At 44.7% G+C, this 16,941-nt stretch overlaps 1 protein-coding gene across 11 annotated transcripts in view; it reads left to right on the plus strand.

Moving 5' to 3' along the window:
• The window catches only part of LOC121281082 (prolyl 4-hydroxylase subunit alpha-2-like), a 110,536-nt gene that overhangs the window by 73,700 nt on the left and 19,895 nt on the right, over positions 1-16,941 (plus strand). For 8 of the 11 annotated variants that reach the window (XR_005943808.1, XM_041193721.1, XM_041193729.1 and 5 more), the window contains 3 exons: positions 3,849-3,919; positions 11,862-11,961; positions 14,010-14,063. Coding sequence is in view for 10 of the 11 variants with exons in the window: in XM_041193721.1 (XP_041049655.1) it covers positions 3,849-3,919; positions 11,862-11,961; positions 14,010-14,063 (225 nt within the window). In the remaining variant the exon portion in view is untranslated. Of the gene's footprint in view, positions 1-3,591; positions 3,663-3,848; positions 3,920-11,861; positions 11,962-14,009; positions 14,264-16,941 lie in introns of those variants that run through there. The other 3 variants (XM_041193722.1, XM_041193730.1, XM_041193731.1) reach the window with 2 other exon arrangements.

Below are 16,941 nucleotides of genomic sequence, written 5' to 3' on the forward strand. Positions count from 1 at the left end.
GGTGGGCTTCAGATAAAAGATGGAACCTCATCCATTGGCGGGATGAGGTTTCATGAGGGATTTAAAATGTTCCGGAAATTTTTAAATAAAAGTAATGGACATGTCCCAGCTCATGTGACAGTGTCACATGAAGGGGCATGTCAATAATTTTTTTTCTCATCTTTATTCAATGTTTGACACCTGAGCCGATCTCCCTGAGGCAGCACTTTGCTTCAAGGAGATATGTGTGCTCTTTAGCACGCATATGCTAAAGAGTGCACTCCTGGCTCAGGGAATCCCCCTTGCTCACACAGGGAGTGCACATCACGCTGGGTGGCCCTTAATTGGCCCGCATATGTAAAATGGCGGAGGTGGGGGGGCGCCGATCGGGAACCCGCCCGCTACCGCACAACCCCCCCAGCACACACACACCACCACCACCACCGCCCCCCCCCCCCCCCCCCCCCCCCGATGGTGGGAAGATCCTGCCCTTGGAGTTCTGTTCTTCTTTTCTTGCAGAGTATTGCCTTCACTCTTGTACCTAGATATGCACCATCTCGGCATGGGTGAGAAATGAAACCAGAAAATGCTGGAAATGCATAACCATTCCTGTTAGCGTCAGAAAAGAAGAGATAAGGCAAATGATTTGGTTGTAGATATTTTCCAAGAATTGGGGACTTTGTGTTATTTTAAGGGAGTTTCAATTATCCTCCAGTTTGCAGTGTTCCTTGGGCAGTGGGGGGGGGGTTAGACCTTCTGCTATGTTAATAATGAAGAGTCCGATATACTTCTGTTTTTTTTAAAAAAAAACCTGTTCTGAATTCAGTTGTATTTGGAAAAAATTGAACCCATTTGTACATCAACCTTTATTCCACTTGTACCTCTGCCATGAGAGGAACTTTTTGTCCTCAAAAGATGAGGTTTGATGGACTGAGGGGCCTTCCCTCCTCCTTGAATTCTGTCCCAATATCCACCAATAGGAAACAAACAACAGCATTCATTTATATAATGCCTCTAAAATATCCCAAGGCACTTCACAGGAGTGTTATCAAAAAAAATGTTATAGTAAGCCACATAAGGAGATATTAGGAAAGGGGGAAAAAATGGTTTTACGAGTAATTTAAAGAAGCAGCACGAGGTAGAGAGGCTTCAGGAGTTTTGTAGGGCCTAGGCAACAGAAGACATTTCTAAATTATCTCACAAAAATGGTGCTTTAAAGAAATCTTTAAGTCTAATTTTGATAGATCGGTGCCAGTTCCTGGGCCAGATTCCATTTTTAATGGCCTAGTGAGTTGTGCATCAGTCCTGGGTGGGAGGGGGCAAGGGGTCCTATTCTCATTGGCTGTGTTGGTGGGAGCATTGGAGAAGCATATCATCATTTTCAGACTATCGTACAGTTTTGTACAATCTAGGAAAGGCTGAACAGGCTGGGTATCTTTTTCTCTAGCAAAGAGAAAGCTGAGGGGCCTGATAGAGGTCTTTAAGACAGTGAAAGGTTGTGTTAGAGTTGATGTGGAGACAACATTTCCAATTGTGGGAACTCCATAACTAGAGGTCAAAAAGTGTAGGGCTAAGTGTATGACTAAATCCAATTGGAAACTCAGGATAAACTTCTTTACCCAAAGACTGGTGAAAAAGATGGAATTAATACCACTCGGGAGTATTTGAGGCAAATTGCATAGATGCATTTAGGGCAAAGTTAGATAAGAACATGCGGGAGAAAGGAATCGAAGAATGTGCTCATAGTGCAAGATGAAGAGGGGTAGGAGGAAACTTGTCTAGCACATAAACATCAGCACAGCCAGTTGGGCCGAATGGCCTGTTTCTGTGCTATAAATTCTGCAAAAGATCACAGTTTTTTAACGAAGAATTATAATCAGCACGACACAAGTCTCCACAATGTTTTGCACTGGTTCTTAAAAATCTAGCCCCACCCAGAAAACTGGATGCATTCCCAATCTGAATTAATCACCATTTCCTCGAATTGTCCTCGCTTGATAAGCCCCCAAAATTAAACTGCTCCTTTTGACACAAGGAAAGGTATGATTTAAAAGCCTTTGAATATAAATTACTAAGAAAGTGATGACTGCACCCCAGTATAACTAACAAAATCTTCTCTATATTTTTTTTAAGAGTAATTTTCAGTAATTTAAAGCAGGTGGTGGATTGACACTGTGATTAAAAATGTGTGATAAACACAAGTTATATTCATCAAATCAAACCGCACCTGCTATGTTGATGAATACTTTAAAGCAAAATGTCTTATTTAAAAATTTATGCTCTATGATGCTGCCTGACTGTGCTGGACAGATTTTGCTTTCAGCGGTATCCAAGTGAGTCTGAGCGAAAACTCTAGAAAGAAACCATTTCTCAAAACTGGCACCATTTCTGGCATAGTTTAAGCCCATTCTGCCAATTATGCCCAAAATGAATATTCTATCCCATAGAGTTAGCTGAACAGGAATGGGAAGGGGCTTTTGTGGAGCTTAAATACCGGCATGGACTAGTTATGCAGAACAGCCTCTTTCTCTACATAGACCTGTTGTGACTCGATGTACAATGGTGTCATTCAAGTTGCAAAAATGTAATGTTCTTTTGTTCTCTGGTTGTGGGTGACTCAGGCTATAATTATTGCCCTCCCTGGTTGCCCTCATATGGTTGTGGTAGCCCCTCTTATTCAGCTGCTGTTATACAGTGCTGATTGTGCTCCCAAAGTACATTTAGGTAGGTAATTCCAGGAATCTGACCAAGTAAGAAATACTTGGGTCATTGCCCACATACCCTTCTGCTTTCTTGCCTTATTATTGAACATCATAGCGACTGTTTATATCTCAGCAGCATTAAGAGTCAAACATGTACTGTATGACTGATCTTATATATGAAACAGAGTAAGATAGGGTGGTAGTTTCCTTTCCCTGAAGGACATTAATAAACCAAAAAGCAAAACAAAAACTGCAAATGCTGGATATCTGAAATAAGGTTGCAAAATGCTGCTAAATACCCAGGTCAGACAATTTCCGTGGAGGGAACAGATGAGTTTAACAGTGGGCTTACCCCTGAAATGAATATCTCTCGATGGATACTGACCTTGGTTGAGTTTTAATGACAGTTCAGTGGCTTTGATGGCCGTTTTTCCTGGTGTATACATGTAACGTTGTCATGAGATAGTGATTGGCTGGTGCAATGAGGGACCTGAAAAACATCCTCCCCAAAACATGAGGAAAGCTGAATCTGCCCTTCCTTCGAGTGTTTAGTATTAATTATCCGTTCAGCTGCTTTTAAAAATGGGGCCAAGTGGTCAGGATGACTTGGATCTTTGTGTTCTCTACCTTGATGGTAATGAATATCATGATCGGCAGCTGTAATTCAGTGCCAAAACCCTTGCCAACTGATGGGATAAGATTGCCTCTGTCAGAACTGCTCATTGGAGAGCCTTGGAGAAAGCCATTTCTTTTGTTGACATTCATGTAATTGAAGGCAATTATGAAACGCACTGGTCAAATGGTATTTAGGCTAGGGATTCACCTGAAAATAGTCCAAAGGTATTCACTTGTCAGCCTACTTTTTCTTGTGCAAAGAGCCAATTTATCTTCTGATCTTTCAATCTCACAGTTGGCCAGAGCCACAGTTAGGAACTCAGTCACTGGGATTCTAGAGACAGCGACCTATAGAATCAGTAAGAGGTAAGATGATTGCCATGGCAACCAAAGCAAACAGGGTCTTTGATTGGCTTTGTTTGGCTTTATAACCCCTGTTAACTGCTTTCTGTCAAAACAGATGGCCAATCAAAATAAAACCTGGAGGCTTTGCATGTTGCCTTTGGTTGTGCTTGTCCTATGATTTATCGCATTCTATTTTTTTAAACACAGCTGGCTCGAGCAACTGTGCGTGACCCTAAAACTGGTGTTCTAACTGTAGCCAATTACAGAGTGTCAAAAAGGTAAGGTTTGAACAGAAAGCCATGAGTAATCTGGGTGCCTTAGCATATTCTACTCTTAAAGGCATCTCAGGAGTATAAAAGGAGAAATGGCTTGTAGCATTCAAACAACTGCATGTGAGGATGTCAAGGTGGAGATCTTAATATTAGTGCAAAAGCTTCTTGCAAATAACAAGCATCTCTTTCAACTTCTCACTGTTTCAGTAGTATTTGGGCCAGTGTTCTTTTCTTTCTAATGAAGACCATATTAGTCTTCACACATTCAGGCACTGTATGCTTGTAAATTCTGTGTAAGTCACACTTCAGTGTATCTTTTAATGTTCTTGAAGCATTGTGACATTGAATGGTCCATTTCTGCTGTCATTCAGCCTAATAAATCTGCACCAGTATTTTTATCTTTACACGAGTCTTCTGTTTGATCCCCACACCCTTAAAGTTCCTCTTTTTTGAACAAAGTTATAAATTATATTTTAACATAATTTACAGACCCTATGTCAACAGGTTTGTGACAGTGAATTCTGCCTTTCAACACCCACTGTTTAACAAAATATTTATAACCTGCCTTGTGTGATTTATCTTTTTTTTTATGGGATATGGGTGTCACTTAGAAGGCCAGCATTTGTTGTGCATTCCTAACTGCCCTTGAGAGCAGTTAAGAGTCAACCATGTGGTTTTGGAATCACATGTAGGCCAGACCAGGTAAGGGTGGCAGATTTCCTTCCCTAAAGAACGTTAATGAACTAGATGGGTTTTTACAACAATCGATAATACTCAGTCACCATTACTGAGACTAGCTTTCAATTCCTGGCTTTTTTTCAATTGCTTTTATGCTGTCATGGTGAGATTTGAACTGTTGCCCACAGAGTAGCCTGGGCCTTTGGGTCACCAGTCCAGTGATATAACTGCTAAGCCACTTCCTCCCCTTGTCTCTTTCTTGAGGGCCGTGATTTACTCTAATATGAGCATGATTTCTTTATGAGTTTACATAATTGGAAGGTTTTAATGTATTGGATTTTGCTCCTTTTTTATTCAAGAGAATTTCACATTTTAACATTGCAAACCATTTCTACTTTGCTTTAAGCCTGGGTCAGTGCTCAAATCTTTCATTGAAGCTTATCAGCTGTTCCTGTGCGAGCTTTCTCAGTTCCCATGTTGCCTGTCAAAGTTATCACTTGGTGATAGGTACTGATCCGATCGCAGTGCTAGGGAGGTCAAAGAGGTGCCTGGGGCCCAGATTTGGTGATTCCTCAACCAAAGACAGAGGAGCAGTAACTGCAAAAAAAAAGGAGAAAAATTGTGAGATTGTGTTGAGAAATGTAAAAGCCCATTGTGTGGAATATCAAGGTTGAGAAAAACAGGAGCAGAAAATGAGGTAAATTGAGAAGTAGCAGTTAGATGATGCTTTGGGGCTTTGAAGGAGAGGACATATTGGGAGCTAAAGAGTTCCACAGTTTTATGGTACTGGGGATGATTTAGAATGAATGTGCCAGAAAATGTAGGGTATTGGTATAATTTGTGAGATTTAAGATGGGAGATTTTAATAAAAAAATACATTTTTTGGACCAGCCATATAAATATTGTGACTACAAGAGCAGGTCAGAGGTTGGAACTTGTGCAGAGAGTAACTCACTTCCGGACTCCCCAAAGCCTGCCCACCATCTGCAAGGAACAAGTCAGGAGTGTGATGGAATACTTTCCACTTGTCTGGATGAGTGCAGCTCCAACAACACTTGAGAAGCTCAACACCGTTCAGGACAAAGCAGACCGTTGATTGGCACCCCTTCCAGCACCTTCATCATTCACTCCCTCCACCACCGACGCACAGTGGCAGCAGTATGTACCATCTACAAGATGCACTGCAGCAAGTCACCAAGGCTCCTTTGATAACACCTTCCAAACCTGCGACCTCTACCACCTAGAATGACAAGGATAGCAGATACATGGGGACACCACCACCTTCAAGTTCCCCTCGAAGCCACTCACCATCCTGACTTGGAAATATATCGCCGTTCCTTCACTGTCGCTGGGTCAAAATCCTGGAACTTCTTAACAGCACTGTGGGTGTACCTACACCACATGGACTGCAGCGGTTCAAGAAGGCAGCTGAACACCACCTTCTCAAGGGCAATTAGGCGTGGGCAATAAGTGCTGGCATAGCCAGCGACACCCACATCCCATGAAAGAATTTTTTAAAACTGTCATCTTAAAGCTTACAAATTTATACCAATGTGGAGTGGAAATCAGAGGATTAAAATAATTGACAAAAGAAGTGTAGAGGGGAGAGGAAACTTTTTTTTTTGCAAGGCGAGCTGTTCTAGTCTGGAGTGCAATGCCTGAAATTATGGTAGAAGCAAATTCAGCGGTAACTTTAAGAAAATGTATCAAGTGTCTGCTCGAAAGGGAAATGTTGCAGAGATTTGGGGGAAAAAGCAGAGTTGTATGGCAGCTCTTTCAGAAAGGTGGCAGAGGTATAATGGGCCAAATGGCTTTCTTCTGTATGCTGTATGATGCTATTTTTCTTTGCCATGATAAATGAGATTTTTAATCAGTACATTCCAAAATCGTTCAGCTCACTGAATTCCAAGTAGATCTTGTGATGCCTTGGAAAATTCTGCGAAGTGGCCTTTATGATTTACATTGAGAGAAAGGTTGCCAGGGTACAAGCTGCCCATTATCAAGATCAACAGCAGATGGCAACATAAAGCTGTTCAGAGGTCTGCATTTTCTCTGGCACAGAAAACGTGGGGCCTTCCTGCTGTTAAATATTTGATCAGTTACTGGATATAGCTGCCAGTCAGCAGAGTTCAGTTTTTTCCACATCTTCTATCTAGGGCCATTTTTCCAACATGCTCTGCTCACAGCTGAATGTGCACGCAAGAAGAAGAAGTGCAGAGAATGTTGGCGTTCATACCCGTTTCATTCAGGTCAAGTCTCGTGCAGGGGCAAATTCTGTCATCATGGATGTCCACTTGTTCTGGATATCTTGCCTTGAGGTTGCCCAGTTAGTGAAGCATCTCAGGTTCGTTGTGGACTTGTGTCCACCAGGAATTGAACTGAAGACTTGTTTTAAGGAAACCGTTACTGTCTCTCTAATGTGGATTTTGGTTGATAAAAGAAAAGTATGGTGTTAATTACACTCTTTCTCTCCCCTCCTCAAATTCATGAAAATCTTCAGAAAGTCACCAAGGATATCGCTGCATTAAAGGTGCACCATCCTATTAGACGTTATGGCCAATGTTTTTTAAATTTAGAAAGATAGCTTAGAAGGTGCCCGGTGCACAAAGTGCAGGACACCAGCAAGGTTGAAAGGAGCAGATGGGAAGCCAGAGTAACTCGGGAGTTAGTCATTAGTTTGACACAAGCTTGAGTTTTGGTGAAAGAGTCCCCTGAATGCAGCTCATTTTGCTTAAGCCATCAACTAGCTAATCTGTACAGACTAGGGTGATATTTGGTCCCTGGTGAGTTAGGGGCAGTATCAGTGCTCTCGACATCTTGGGTTAGGGAAGAGAAAGTTGGCCAGGGCTTCCAGTTGGTGCAAGTGTGACTGTCTAAACATCTGGTGATCAACTGTGATGGTTCCTGTAGTCAAATAGCCCATCTGCACTTGCTGTCTAGGCTCAAATTGGAGAGTGACCACTTGGACAAGGTATCAGAGAGCAAGCAGCTTCCGTGGAATTGCACTTTGAGGTGAAGGGGGAAAATCTGGGAGAAAAACTTAAAAGCCATATGCCATGAGATTAACGATGGAGATAAAGCAGTCCAAAATGTAGCATTCGAGGGAAAGAATTACTTAATTTCCACACTGAGTATCTAGGAAGAAGGAAGAGTGTGTAGAATGACATGTTTGCAGCTTAGAAGGATGAAGAGGTAAAGGTCCAAGGGCTCAAGGCCCACAACCATATGAATAGAAATGCACCAGCAAAATTGGCGACCAGAGCTAACTGAGGGATTTCCTGTCACATGATTTTTTTTTTGTTTCCTGAAGATTCTTGAGGTATTTGGAACATGGCTTGTTTGCAAACACACAACATAATGATGTTAGCCCTCATGTGATACATGTCACTTGCGTGTGTGATTTTCATGACAAAAGTGGCACAGGACGTTCCTGTTCCTCACTGCCCCTTTGAAAAGAGCCTCTCCAAATGAAAGCTGCATGTATGTGCATTGGAGTTGCTCAGTGTCTGAAGGAGAAAGGTAGGTTTATGTTTTGTGCGAGTGAGAACCTTGAGCATCTCGTGAGAGGGCATCAACCCATCTTTCTTTTTCAGACCCCAACTGAACACTTCTGAATTTATCCAGTTTACTGAGTTTCCACAGCGTTGAAAAGGTTTTTATTTCCCGAAGGCGATAACTTCAGTCTCCCTCCGGCACTCTCCCAATCACCAACCTTCGGGGAAACACTGGGCTGGGGTTAATGCAGCCCCATCGCCGTGGGAAACGTGGTGGCCAGGCCCATTTAACATGTGACAGACCACGTATCCATCTCCTGGCAGCGGCAAAACCTCTCATCATTTAAGCCAGAGGTGGATGGAGCTGGCGCAGGATTTCCAGCCGCAGACGGCCTGACATCAATCAGGCTCATTAATGAGTCAAGTGACACCCATTGTCCCTAAGCCCACTGCAATTTAGTGGTGGCCCAGGATTTAAATGGGAGTCGCTTGGCTTTCCCACACCCTGGGAAGGCCACCTAGCAAACCCTGTTGTAGTCAGGCACCCTGTGCCCAATTGAGGGACCCGACATTGGGTGGGGAGGGGGAGTCACTGAAAGTCACCCTCCTGCCCTTGAACTGACCATGGAACTGATGGGGGTTCCCCACTGATTCTCCAACCAATGGATGTGACCACCGTTGGCCCAACAAAATCTTGACCGTTTTCCCAGCATCTACCCTGTCAAGTACCTTCAGAATTTTATACGTTTCCATGAGATTACCAGTCATTCGTCTAAATGCCACAGCAAATAGGTCTAGTCTACTCAGTCTCTCCTCATAGGGCAGCCCCTCATCCAAGGAATAGTCGAGTGCACCTTCATTGTACTCCCTCTGGGGCGAGTATATCATCCTTAGATAAGGAGAGCAGAACTGGACACATTACTCTAGGTCTGGCCTGATTAATGCCATGGATAATTAGAGGAAGACTCCTTAACTCTTATACCCCAGTCCCTTTGTAACAAAAACTAACATACGATTTACCTTCCTAATTGCTTGCTGTTACCTGCATGTCAACTTTGTGATTCATGTACAAGGACACCTGGGTCCCCCTTTGCAGCCTGCTAGCACTGCCCATACACTGGAGGCTGTGCATTTCTGGTGTCTGGCAAAGCACCTTCCTACAAACTGTGGTATTACATCGCACTGCAGGGATGGTCATCTTGACTCTGTGCTGTAGTGCAAAATGGATAATAGTGAATCAGCAGCCTGATTCACTTGACGGTGTCAATCAGGAAGGATGTAAAATGGGTTGCTGATTCAATACATTTTATACACACTTTTCTGCTTGTCGTTAAACAGCAGGTACATTGGCAGGTCACAAAATGATTAGCAGTTTTGTTTTTGAACCTTCTCCAGCATGCTACTGAAACAATGAGCTCTTAACTCACTCTGCAACTCTTTACCAACTTGCCTCCTCTTTCCTAATCTGCAATGCCAATCTGTCCACCTTGAACTTTACTGAAATCAAACAAAACGGGCACAAAGTTGGACCATATAAACTGCCGGTTTCAATTTAACAACGGCCAGAATTTTCCGTTTGGTGGGGGTGCGGGACCCGCTCGTTGATGCGTAATTGTGACGTCGTCGGGCGAGGGAGGGTCCCCATATCACCGCTCGCCATCGCGATATTTCGGTGGTGGGGGGGGGGGGTGGGCGACGATCTCTGTTGCGTGCCCGCCGTTGATTAACGGGCCACTTAAGGGCCCCTTGAGGCTCTAACTGATAGGGATTTTGCGGCGCCCGTGTGACCTTCAGCTCGTCGCATGGGCGCAACAGGCAGGCGGGTAGCAGAAATTTGTACGATCCTCATCCACGAGCGGGAGAAGAGGGCTCAATGGGGTCGCAGTTCCACAGATTTAGAACCTATTGTACGAAAGTTACTGAAATTTGCCTGTGTGAGCATGGGAATTTCAAAACGCACACCAGCCACTTGGACTGGACGCAGAGCCTTCGGGTCAGCACTTCGCAGTGAGGATTTGTTTTGGGGCCTGTAGGTTTCAGGAAGCCTCCCTGAGCCTGGGAATGGGAGCTGAGCTCTCCACTGGAGGCAACTCCTCTGAGGAGGAAGGGAGGGCTAGAAGGGGGAGGAGGCCAGGGGTGCACATTCAGCCTCCAGGGGAGCCACCTTTGGGAGGAGAGGCGCAGGCACAAGGGGCGCAGGGTCAAGAGGTAATCCAAGGTGGAAGGGGCCACAAAAGACGCCACTATCCTGCTGCCAGGGTTTACAGGCGGCAAAGCAGCTACCTCAATATGACTGAGGTGCAGTGCCAAAGGAGGCTCCAACTGTCCAGGGAAACCATAAGACATAGGAGCAGAAATTAGGCCATTCTGCCCATTGAGTCTGCTCCTCCATTCACTCATACAGTCAACTATATCTGTCAGATGATTAGGCCTGAGATCTCCACTAACTGTGTGGGTGGACACTCCATACCAGTGGCTCTAAAGGTCACAGCTGCCCTCAACTTCTATGCCTCTGGCTCCTTCCAGGGGTCGGTGGGTGATCTTTGTGGTGCCTCCCAATCAGCTGTCCACACTTGCGTCAAGCAGGTTACAGACGCTCTGTTCAGACGGGCATTGACCTTCATCCACTACCACTGGGATCAGGCAAGTCAGACACAGTGAGCCAGAGGCTTCGCGGCCATTGCTGGCTTCCCCCGTGTCCAGGGTACAATAGACTGTACACATGTGGCCATCAAGGGGCAAGCAGGTGAGCTCAGTGCCTTCATCAACAGGAAGGGCTTCCACTCCATGAATGTGCAGATAGTGTGTGACCACAGGATGCTGATTCTACAAGTCTGTGCAAGGTATCCAGGCAGCCCCCACAATGCCTACATCCTCAGACACTCCCAGGTGCCAGGGCTTTTCAGTGCTCCAGCCCGGCTTGATGGATGGCTGCTGGGTGACAAGGGATATTCCCTCAGAAGGTGGCTCATGACGCCTCTCCACCATCCAAGAACAGAAGCTGAGCACCGGTACAATAAGAGCCACGGCTCCACAAGGGCTGTGGTAGAGAGAACCATCGGTCTTCTCAAAATGCGCTTCCGATGCCTGGACCATTCCGGGAGCGCACTCCAGTACCCCCCAGATTGAGTGTCCCTGATGGTGGTAGCATGCTGCGCTCTGCACAATCTTGCACTGCAAAGTGGGGGACGCTGTGGACGAAGGAGATGTAGACACAGTGGCTGCGGCTGAACAGGATGAGTCCAGCGTGAGTCCAAGGATGAGCACACACAGGGAAATGCTGAGGGGGCAGATGTCATCCCGCGTCATTTTGCGCGTCGGCAAGCGGGCCCCACCCCCTGCTCACCGACGGCAAAATTCAGCCCATTGTGCCACTGTGGTTCCGTCTCTCACTATCTGTGTGTAACCCTGATCTAGTTTGTCACTATAGTTTGTAAGTTCTTATTACACCCTATCCCACTCAAAGGCAACATCACCCATGAGAATTTCCTGTAAATATTTTGTGGGAAATCACTATATCACATGAATTTAATTAATAATGTTAATTTTAAAAAATGGTCAATCTATCTGGTCCAACTTTGGAGCCTTGATTCTGGTGATCCACAGCAGAATGTCGGTTATGCACTGTTGCTAAAACAGCATGTCCTTTTATCATTCATTATTATATCTTCATAGAGTCCAACATTTAGCCATGTACTGCCACCAAGTTTGGATGCATCTCGCAGTAGTGTTCTGTCTTGCTCAATTTTATTTTGTGTGTCACTTCTTGTCTGTAGCGCGTGGTTGGACGACGATGAGCATCCCATTGTGAAGCGAATCAACCAACGAATAGGGGACATTACGGGTCTGGAAATGGAGACTGCAGAGTTACTTCAGGTACTCCGTTCAAATCTCTGAAACTGCATTGTAAGGCGGGCAAGGATTAAGAGATGATGGCCTATAAATATTGCTTAGTTACGGCTCTTGGAAAAAATATCCGGTGTTGCAGCTCGTCAGCTATAACCCGTATCGCGCTCTTCGTTTAAAGGCTACCCTGGCTTCTTTAGCAGCGCAATGCAGAAATGGACCTCTCTGCCTGGGGTCTCAGGTTCTTAAATCATTAAGTCCATATACATCCACTTCTTCCATGAAGCACTTCCAGCAGCTCAAGGAAACTGAACAGCCAAGATTTAACTCTGCCCTCAGACAACCCACCATTACAGCCTGCCTGATGAAAAAATGGGAAATACAGCTAGCATAAATCCCACTCTGAAAAGGTTTTATTCCATTCTGCACATATGGTAATGGTTTGCCTTTTTAATGAGTACAACTAGCCTATTAGTTTCAACTTGCACAGCACGGGCTGGCTCCAAATTTCCAGGCCTTCCCACTAGCTGCATTACCCCAGACTGGCGTAATGACGCCAGGAAACCCGACCTGATGTCTTTGCGCTCAATGATACGTTGGCGTGTGTGTGTTTCACTCCCTTTTTCAGAGCGTATTATCCAGGTCATGGTGAATGGCAAAAGAAGAGGTAGCTGAAGAAAAAGGTTTGAATGCAACAGGTTGCTAGATCAGGAATTCAATGTCTGAAATACTGGTGGGAGCAGATTCAATAGTAGCACTCAAAAGGGAATTGGATAAGCACTTGAAGGTGGAAAATTTTCAGGGCTTTCGGGAATGGGATTAATTAACTATTATTTTCAGAAAACAGGAAGAGACAAGACAGGTCGAATGGCCTCCTTCTCCCCTGTATCATTCTGATCCTGACTTAAACTGTTCGATTCAGAAAAGGTATCCCAGCCAAGGATGATTCTGTCCTCGCCTGACATCCACACATGACACGTTTTGCAGCAGAGGTCATCAGATAGTGAGAACAAAACGAGGGAGGCCTGACCAATTACTATGGGGAGGAAATAAACTTTCAGGACACATTGCTAACAGTGAGACTGAAACAAAAGCTTCACCTCTTTTTATATTCATTCTTGGGATATGGACTTCGCTGGCTGGGCCAGCACTTATTGCCCTTGAGAAGCTGGTGGTGAGCTGGCTTCTTGAAGCGCTGCAGTCCAGGTGGTGTAGGTACACCCACAGTGCTGTTAGGTAGGCAGTTCCAGGATTTTGACCCAGCAACAATGAAGGAACGGCGATATATTTCAAAGACGGGATGGTGTGTGGCTTGGAGGGGAACTTCCAGGTGGTGGTGTTCCCATCTACCTGCAGCCCTTGCCCTTCTAGATGGTAATGATCATGGGTTTGGAAGGTGCTGTCCAAGGAGCCTTGGTGAATTCTTGAACCTTGAGAATATGTGATTGGCATTCTCTCAGTCTAAAAGAAGTTATTTTATGCAACTGAGATTGTTTTAGTGCTCACATGATAAGATGCTGGAAATCTGCTTGTCCTCTGAATATGTGAAGTGGCTAAACCAGCAGTCAGTCAGATGAGTTGTGTGTTTACAAGCCAGTGGGTACTTGACCTTGCTGATGCAGTCTTGAATGGAAATTGCCTCTACCAGAGGAATCCTGAATCGAGATATTATCACAGATAGAGGCTAGTTGGCCAACTGTCTCTGTGCCAAGCTCTTTGCAAGAAGTTGGCTTTGTTGAACGTAGGCAGGTTTTCTCATTTCATCCTTCAATATTCAACACACCCAAACAAAGGATTGGCAGAAAACCTATAGGCCACCTTTTAAAATGTTTTCATTGTCAAATGGTTAAATGGGGGTTGGGGGTGGAGGTGGGACAGGGCACACACATGACTCAGCTACAAGTGAAGGCAACCACAAAACGTTCGCTCAAATAATGTTGTGTGGTCGGAAAGGCTCCTGTATGTGGTGTGGCATTTACACCACAGACGAAATGTGTTTCTGTGTAAGCTGCTGGCTGTGTTGACTCTGAGCACTCCCAAGCCCGACAGCCTCTCACCGGTTTGTCTCTTTGTTGCAGGTGGCCAATTACGGGGTCGGAGGGCAGTATGAGCCTCATTTCGATTTCTCCAGAGTAAGTGGCCATAATAGCCCTTCAGATCTAGAGTTACAGCGTTATTCCTTTAATCAGATATCTGCTCTGGAGTGCAGCTGTTCAGACTCTGAAACCTCAGGCCACGGTTCGAAATCATATCACGGCCCAACGTTTCGAACTCAGTTTGTGATGAATGACCTTTCCAAAATCTAAATCATGGATAAAAATGTGGAATAAAAGTAAATGTTGTCCTTTTTTTTAAAAAAACCATAGGACACAATTTGTTGAAACTGGATGAAGCTGTGGTTGAAGTAGTGAAACCCATTAGCTTCACACCACATGGAAGCATTGATTCAACTAATACGTATTATTTGCACTCGGTTTTTACCATATTCATACAACGTCCATTTATTCTCACGTTTTCCTGGTGTCAGGACCCAAAATTTCCCAAGTCCTCCTCTTGTTAGCTCAGTTCTGGGTTGCCAACACTCCAGGATTGCCCTGGAGTCATCTGGATGCTGAGGTGAGCAACAGCAGAGAGAAAAACTAAAGTGGCATAAACAAATTATACGTTTAATTCATTTTTGTTGAATAATTTTTCTCCTTAGTAATAAAAACATTCAAGATGAGGGAAGGAGGAAGTTTGACTGGGCAGGGAAGTTGTTGGGGGGTTGGTGGGGTGGGGGTCGGTGGTCGGTGGGGGTGAGAGGTCATGTGATATGTGATGAAACCTCCAGGAATATATCCAACCAGAGTTGGTAACCCTTGCAGCATATGGTTTGTCACTCTGAGCTTTCCTCACACTGGAAAATAAGAAAAGAAGGCGGCCGTTTAGTCCCTCGAGGCTGTACTACTATTGAATGAGATCATGGCTGACCTAACTCCGTATACCCACCTTTGCTCCATATCCCTCAATATCTTTAACTAACAAAAAAAATCTATCAATTCGGTTTTAATTAACAATCGATCGAGCATCAATTGCCATTTGCAGAAAAGAGTTCTAAACTTCGACCACATTTCATGGATAGAAATGTTTCCTAATTTCACTCCTGTAAGGTCGGGATCTATTTTAAAACTATGCTCCTTAGTTGTAGACTTCCTAACCCGCGTGAAAAATTTCCCCTAATCTACCCAATGAATTGAAGAAAAAAATCAGATTGCACTGTGAGATGACAATGAAAGAGGTGCCTCTGATGTAGTTGGGCTCCTACTGCCTAACTTACAGCTAGAAGAGCATTGAATTATTTCCTGTTAATGTACAACTAATCTCCACACCCTCAGTAAATACAAAATCAAGGAGCACATTGCGATCAGAGTGACATAGCAGTGAGGCGGTTCTGGTCCTTAGAAAGGATGAACAGACCATGGAGGGAGTGCAGCCTAGATTTACCAGAACACATATGGATAATCTGTTCCCCTTAAAATCGTGAAAGCTATAATCAAATTATCCCTTAACTTTCTTAGTTCCAGGGAATACCACCCTACTTTCTTTTAATCTCAACTTGTAGCTTAACCCTTGGAGTCCAGTTTTATTCTGGTAAATCAGAGGCCGGCCGCTCTCCAGCACTTCGAAACGCTAATGAGCAGCATTTAATCAGGATTTGGTTGAGTTTTTGGGGTCTCGCCAGGTGCCAAGGTGGCAGGCCCTGGCATGGGGGTTGGAGGGCTGGGGTTTGAGAGGTCAATTTTGAGGCGGGGGTGACAGCCTTGGGGGGAGTAAAACCTTGAGGGGGCTGTCTGCTGGACCCTGCAGGCCCATTAAGGAGGGACATCTCCTCCCTACCCATTGCCGTCAGCCCACAGAGGGAAACCCCAGGCTGGATGCTTGGCATGGGCCTCACTGGTCGCTGGTTAAACTCCAGCAACAGCAGGATGAGGCCTTTAAGTGGGGATTAATTGGCCACTTAAGCGCCTCCATTGGCCAATTGGCAGGCAGGTCGTCCAACGCCAAATCTGCTGCTGGTATAATTGCAGTTCGTTGGCGGGCAGGCTGTCTGTTCGATTGCCCCCCTCCTTCAAACCCTCCTGCGTGGAGCTGTAAAATCCAGCCCCAAAGTTCAGAATGAGTGTATGACAAATCGATCAGTAAGATTAGATTTTAGAATGAGAGACCTTGGATTAGTGCGATCAGCAAGAAGAGAATGTGAATTGACAGGTCATATAAGAGCAGTGATAGTAAGAGAAGTCACTGAATCACATGTCATATGAACATTGGAATAATACCCTTGGTCCCATCCAGCCTGTCTCAAACATTTTCATTGCCTGTACATCACAATACTGTTTAAGACACTACCTGAAACCATGTGATCTCATGGGCGAGGCGACAAACTCAGGAAAATTTGGCGAAAAATCATCTAGTAAATTCTTGACTCCCTTAGGTGACTGTAGCCAGCCAACTAATCAAGATGCAGGAAACATTTACGAGAATGGTCACAGGGGTGAGGGATTTCAGTTACAGGGATAGATTGAGAAGTTAGGCGATTCTCCTTGGAGAAGAGAAGATTGAGAGGAGATTTGTTAGAGGGATTTAAAATCCACGAGAATTTTAGACAGAGAAGATAGATAGAAACTGTTTCCATTGGTGAAAGGTTTGAGACCAGACTACACCAATTTAAAGTGAATGGCAAAAGAATCAAAGTGAATTGAGGAGAAACTTTTTTTATGCAGCAAGTAGTTAGGATCTGGAGTGCACTGCCCGATAGCGTGATGGAAGCAGATACACTAATGGCTTTCAAAAGAGGATTGGATAAGCATCTGAAGAGAGAAATTGTGTAGAGCTATAGGGAAGGGAGCAGGGTGGGGAGTGGACTTAGTTAAATTGCTCTCGCAGACAGCTGGCATGGTCTCGATGAGTTAGTTGGCCTCCTTCTGTGCTGTAACCTTTCCCTGATTCTAGGAGATCACTTTGATCCCAGAT

This window comes from Carcharodon carcharias, chromosome 8 (assembly GCF_017639515.1).
Source record: "Carcharodon carcharias isolate sCarCar2 chromosome 8, sCarCar2.pri, whole genome shotgun sequence".
NCBI classification, from domain to species: domain Eukaryota; kingdom Metazoa; phylum Chordata; class Chondrichthyes; order Lamniformes; family Lamnidae; genus Carcharodon; species Carcharodon carcharias.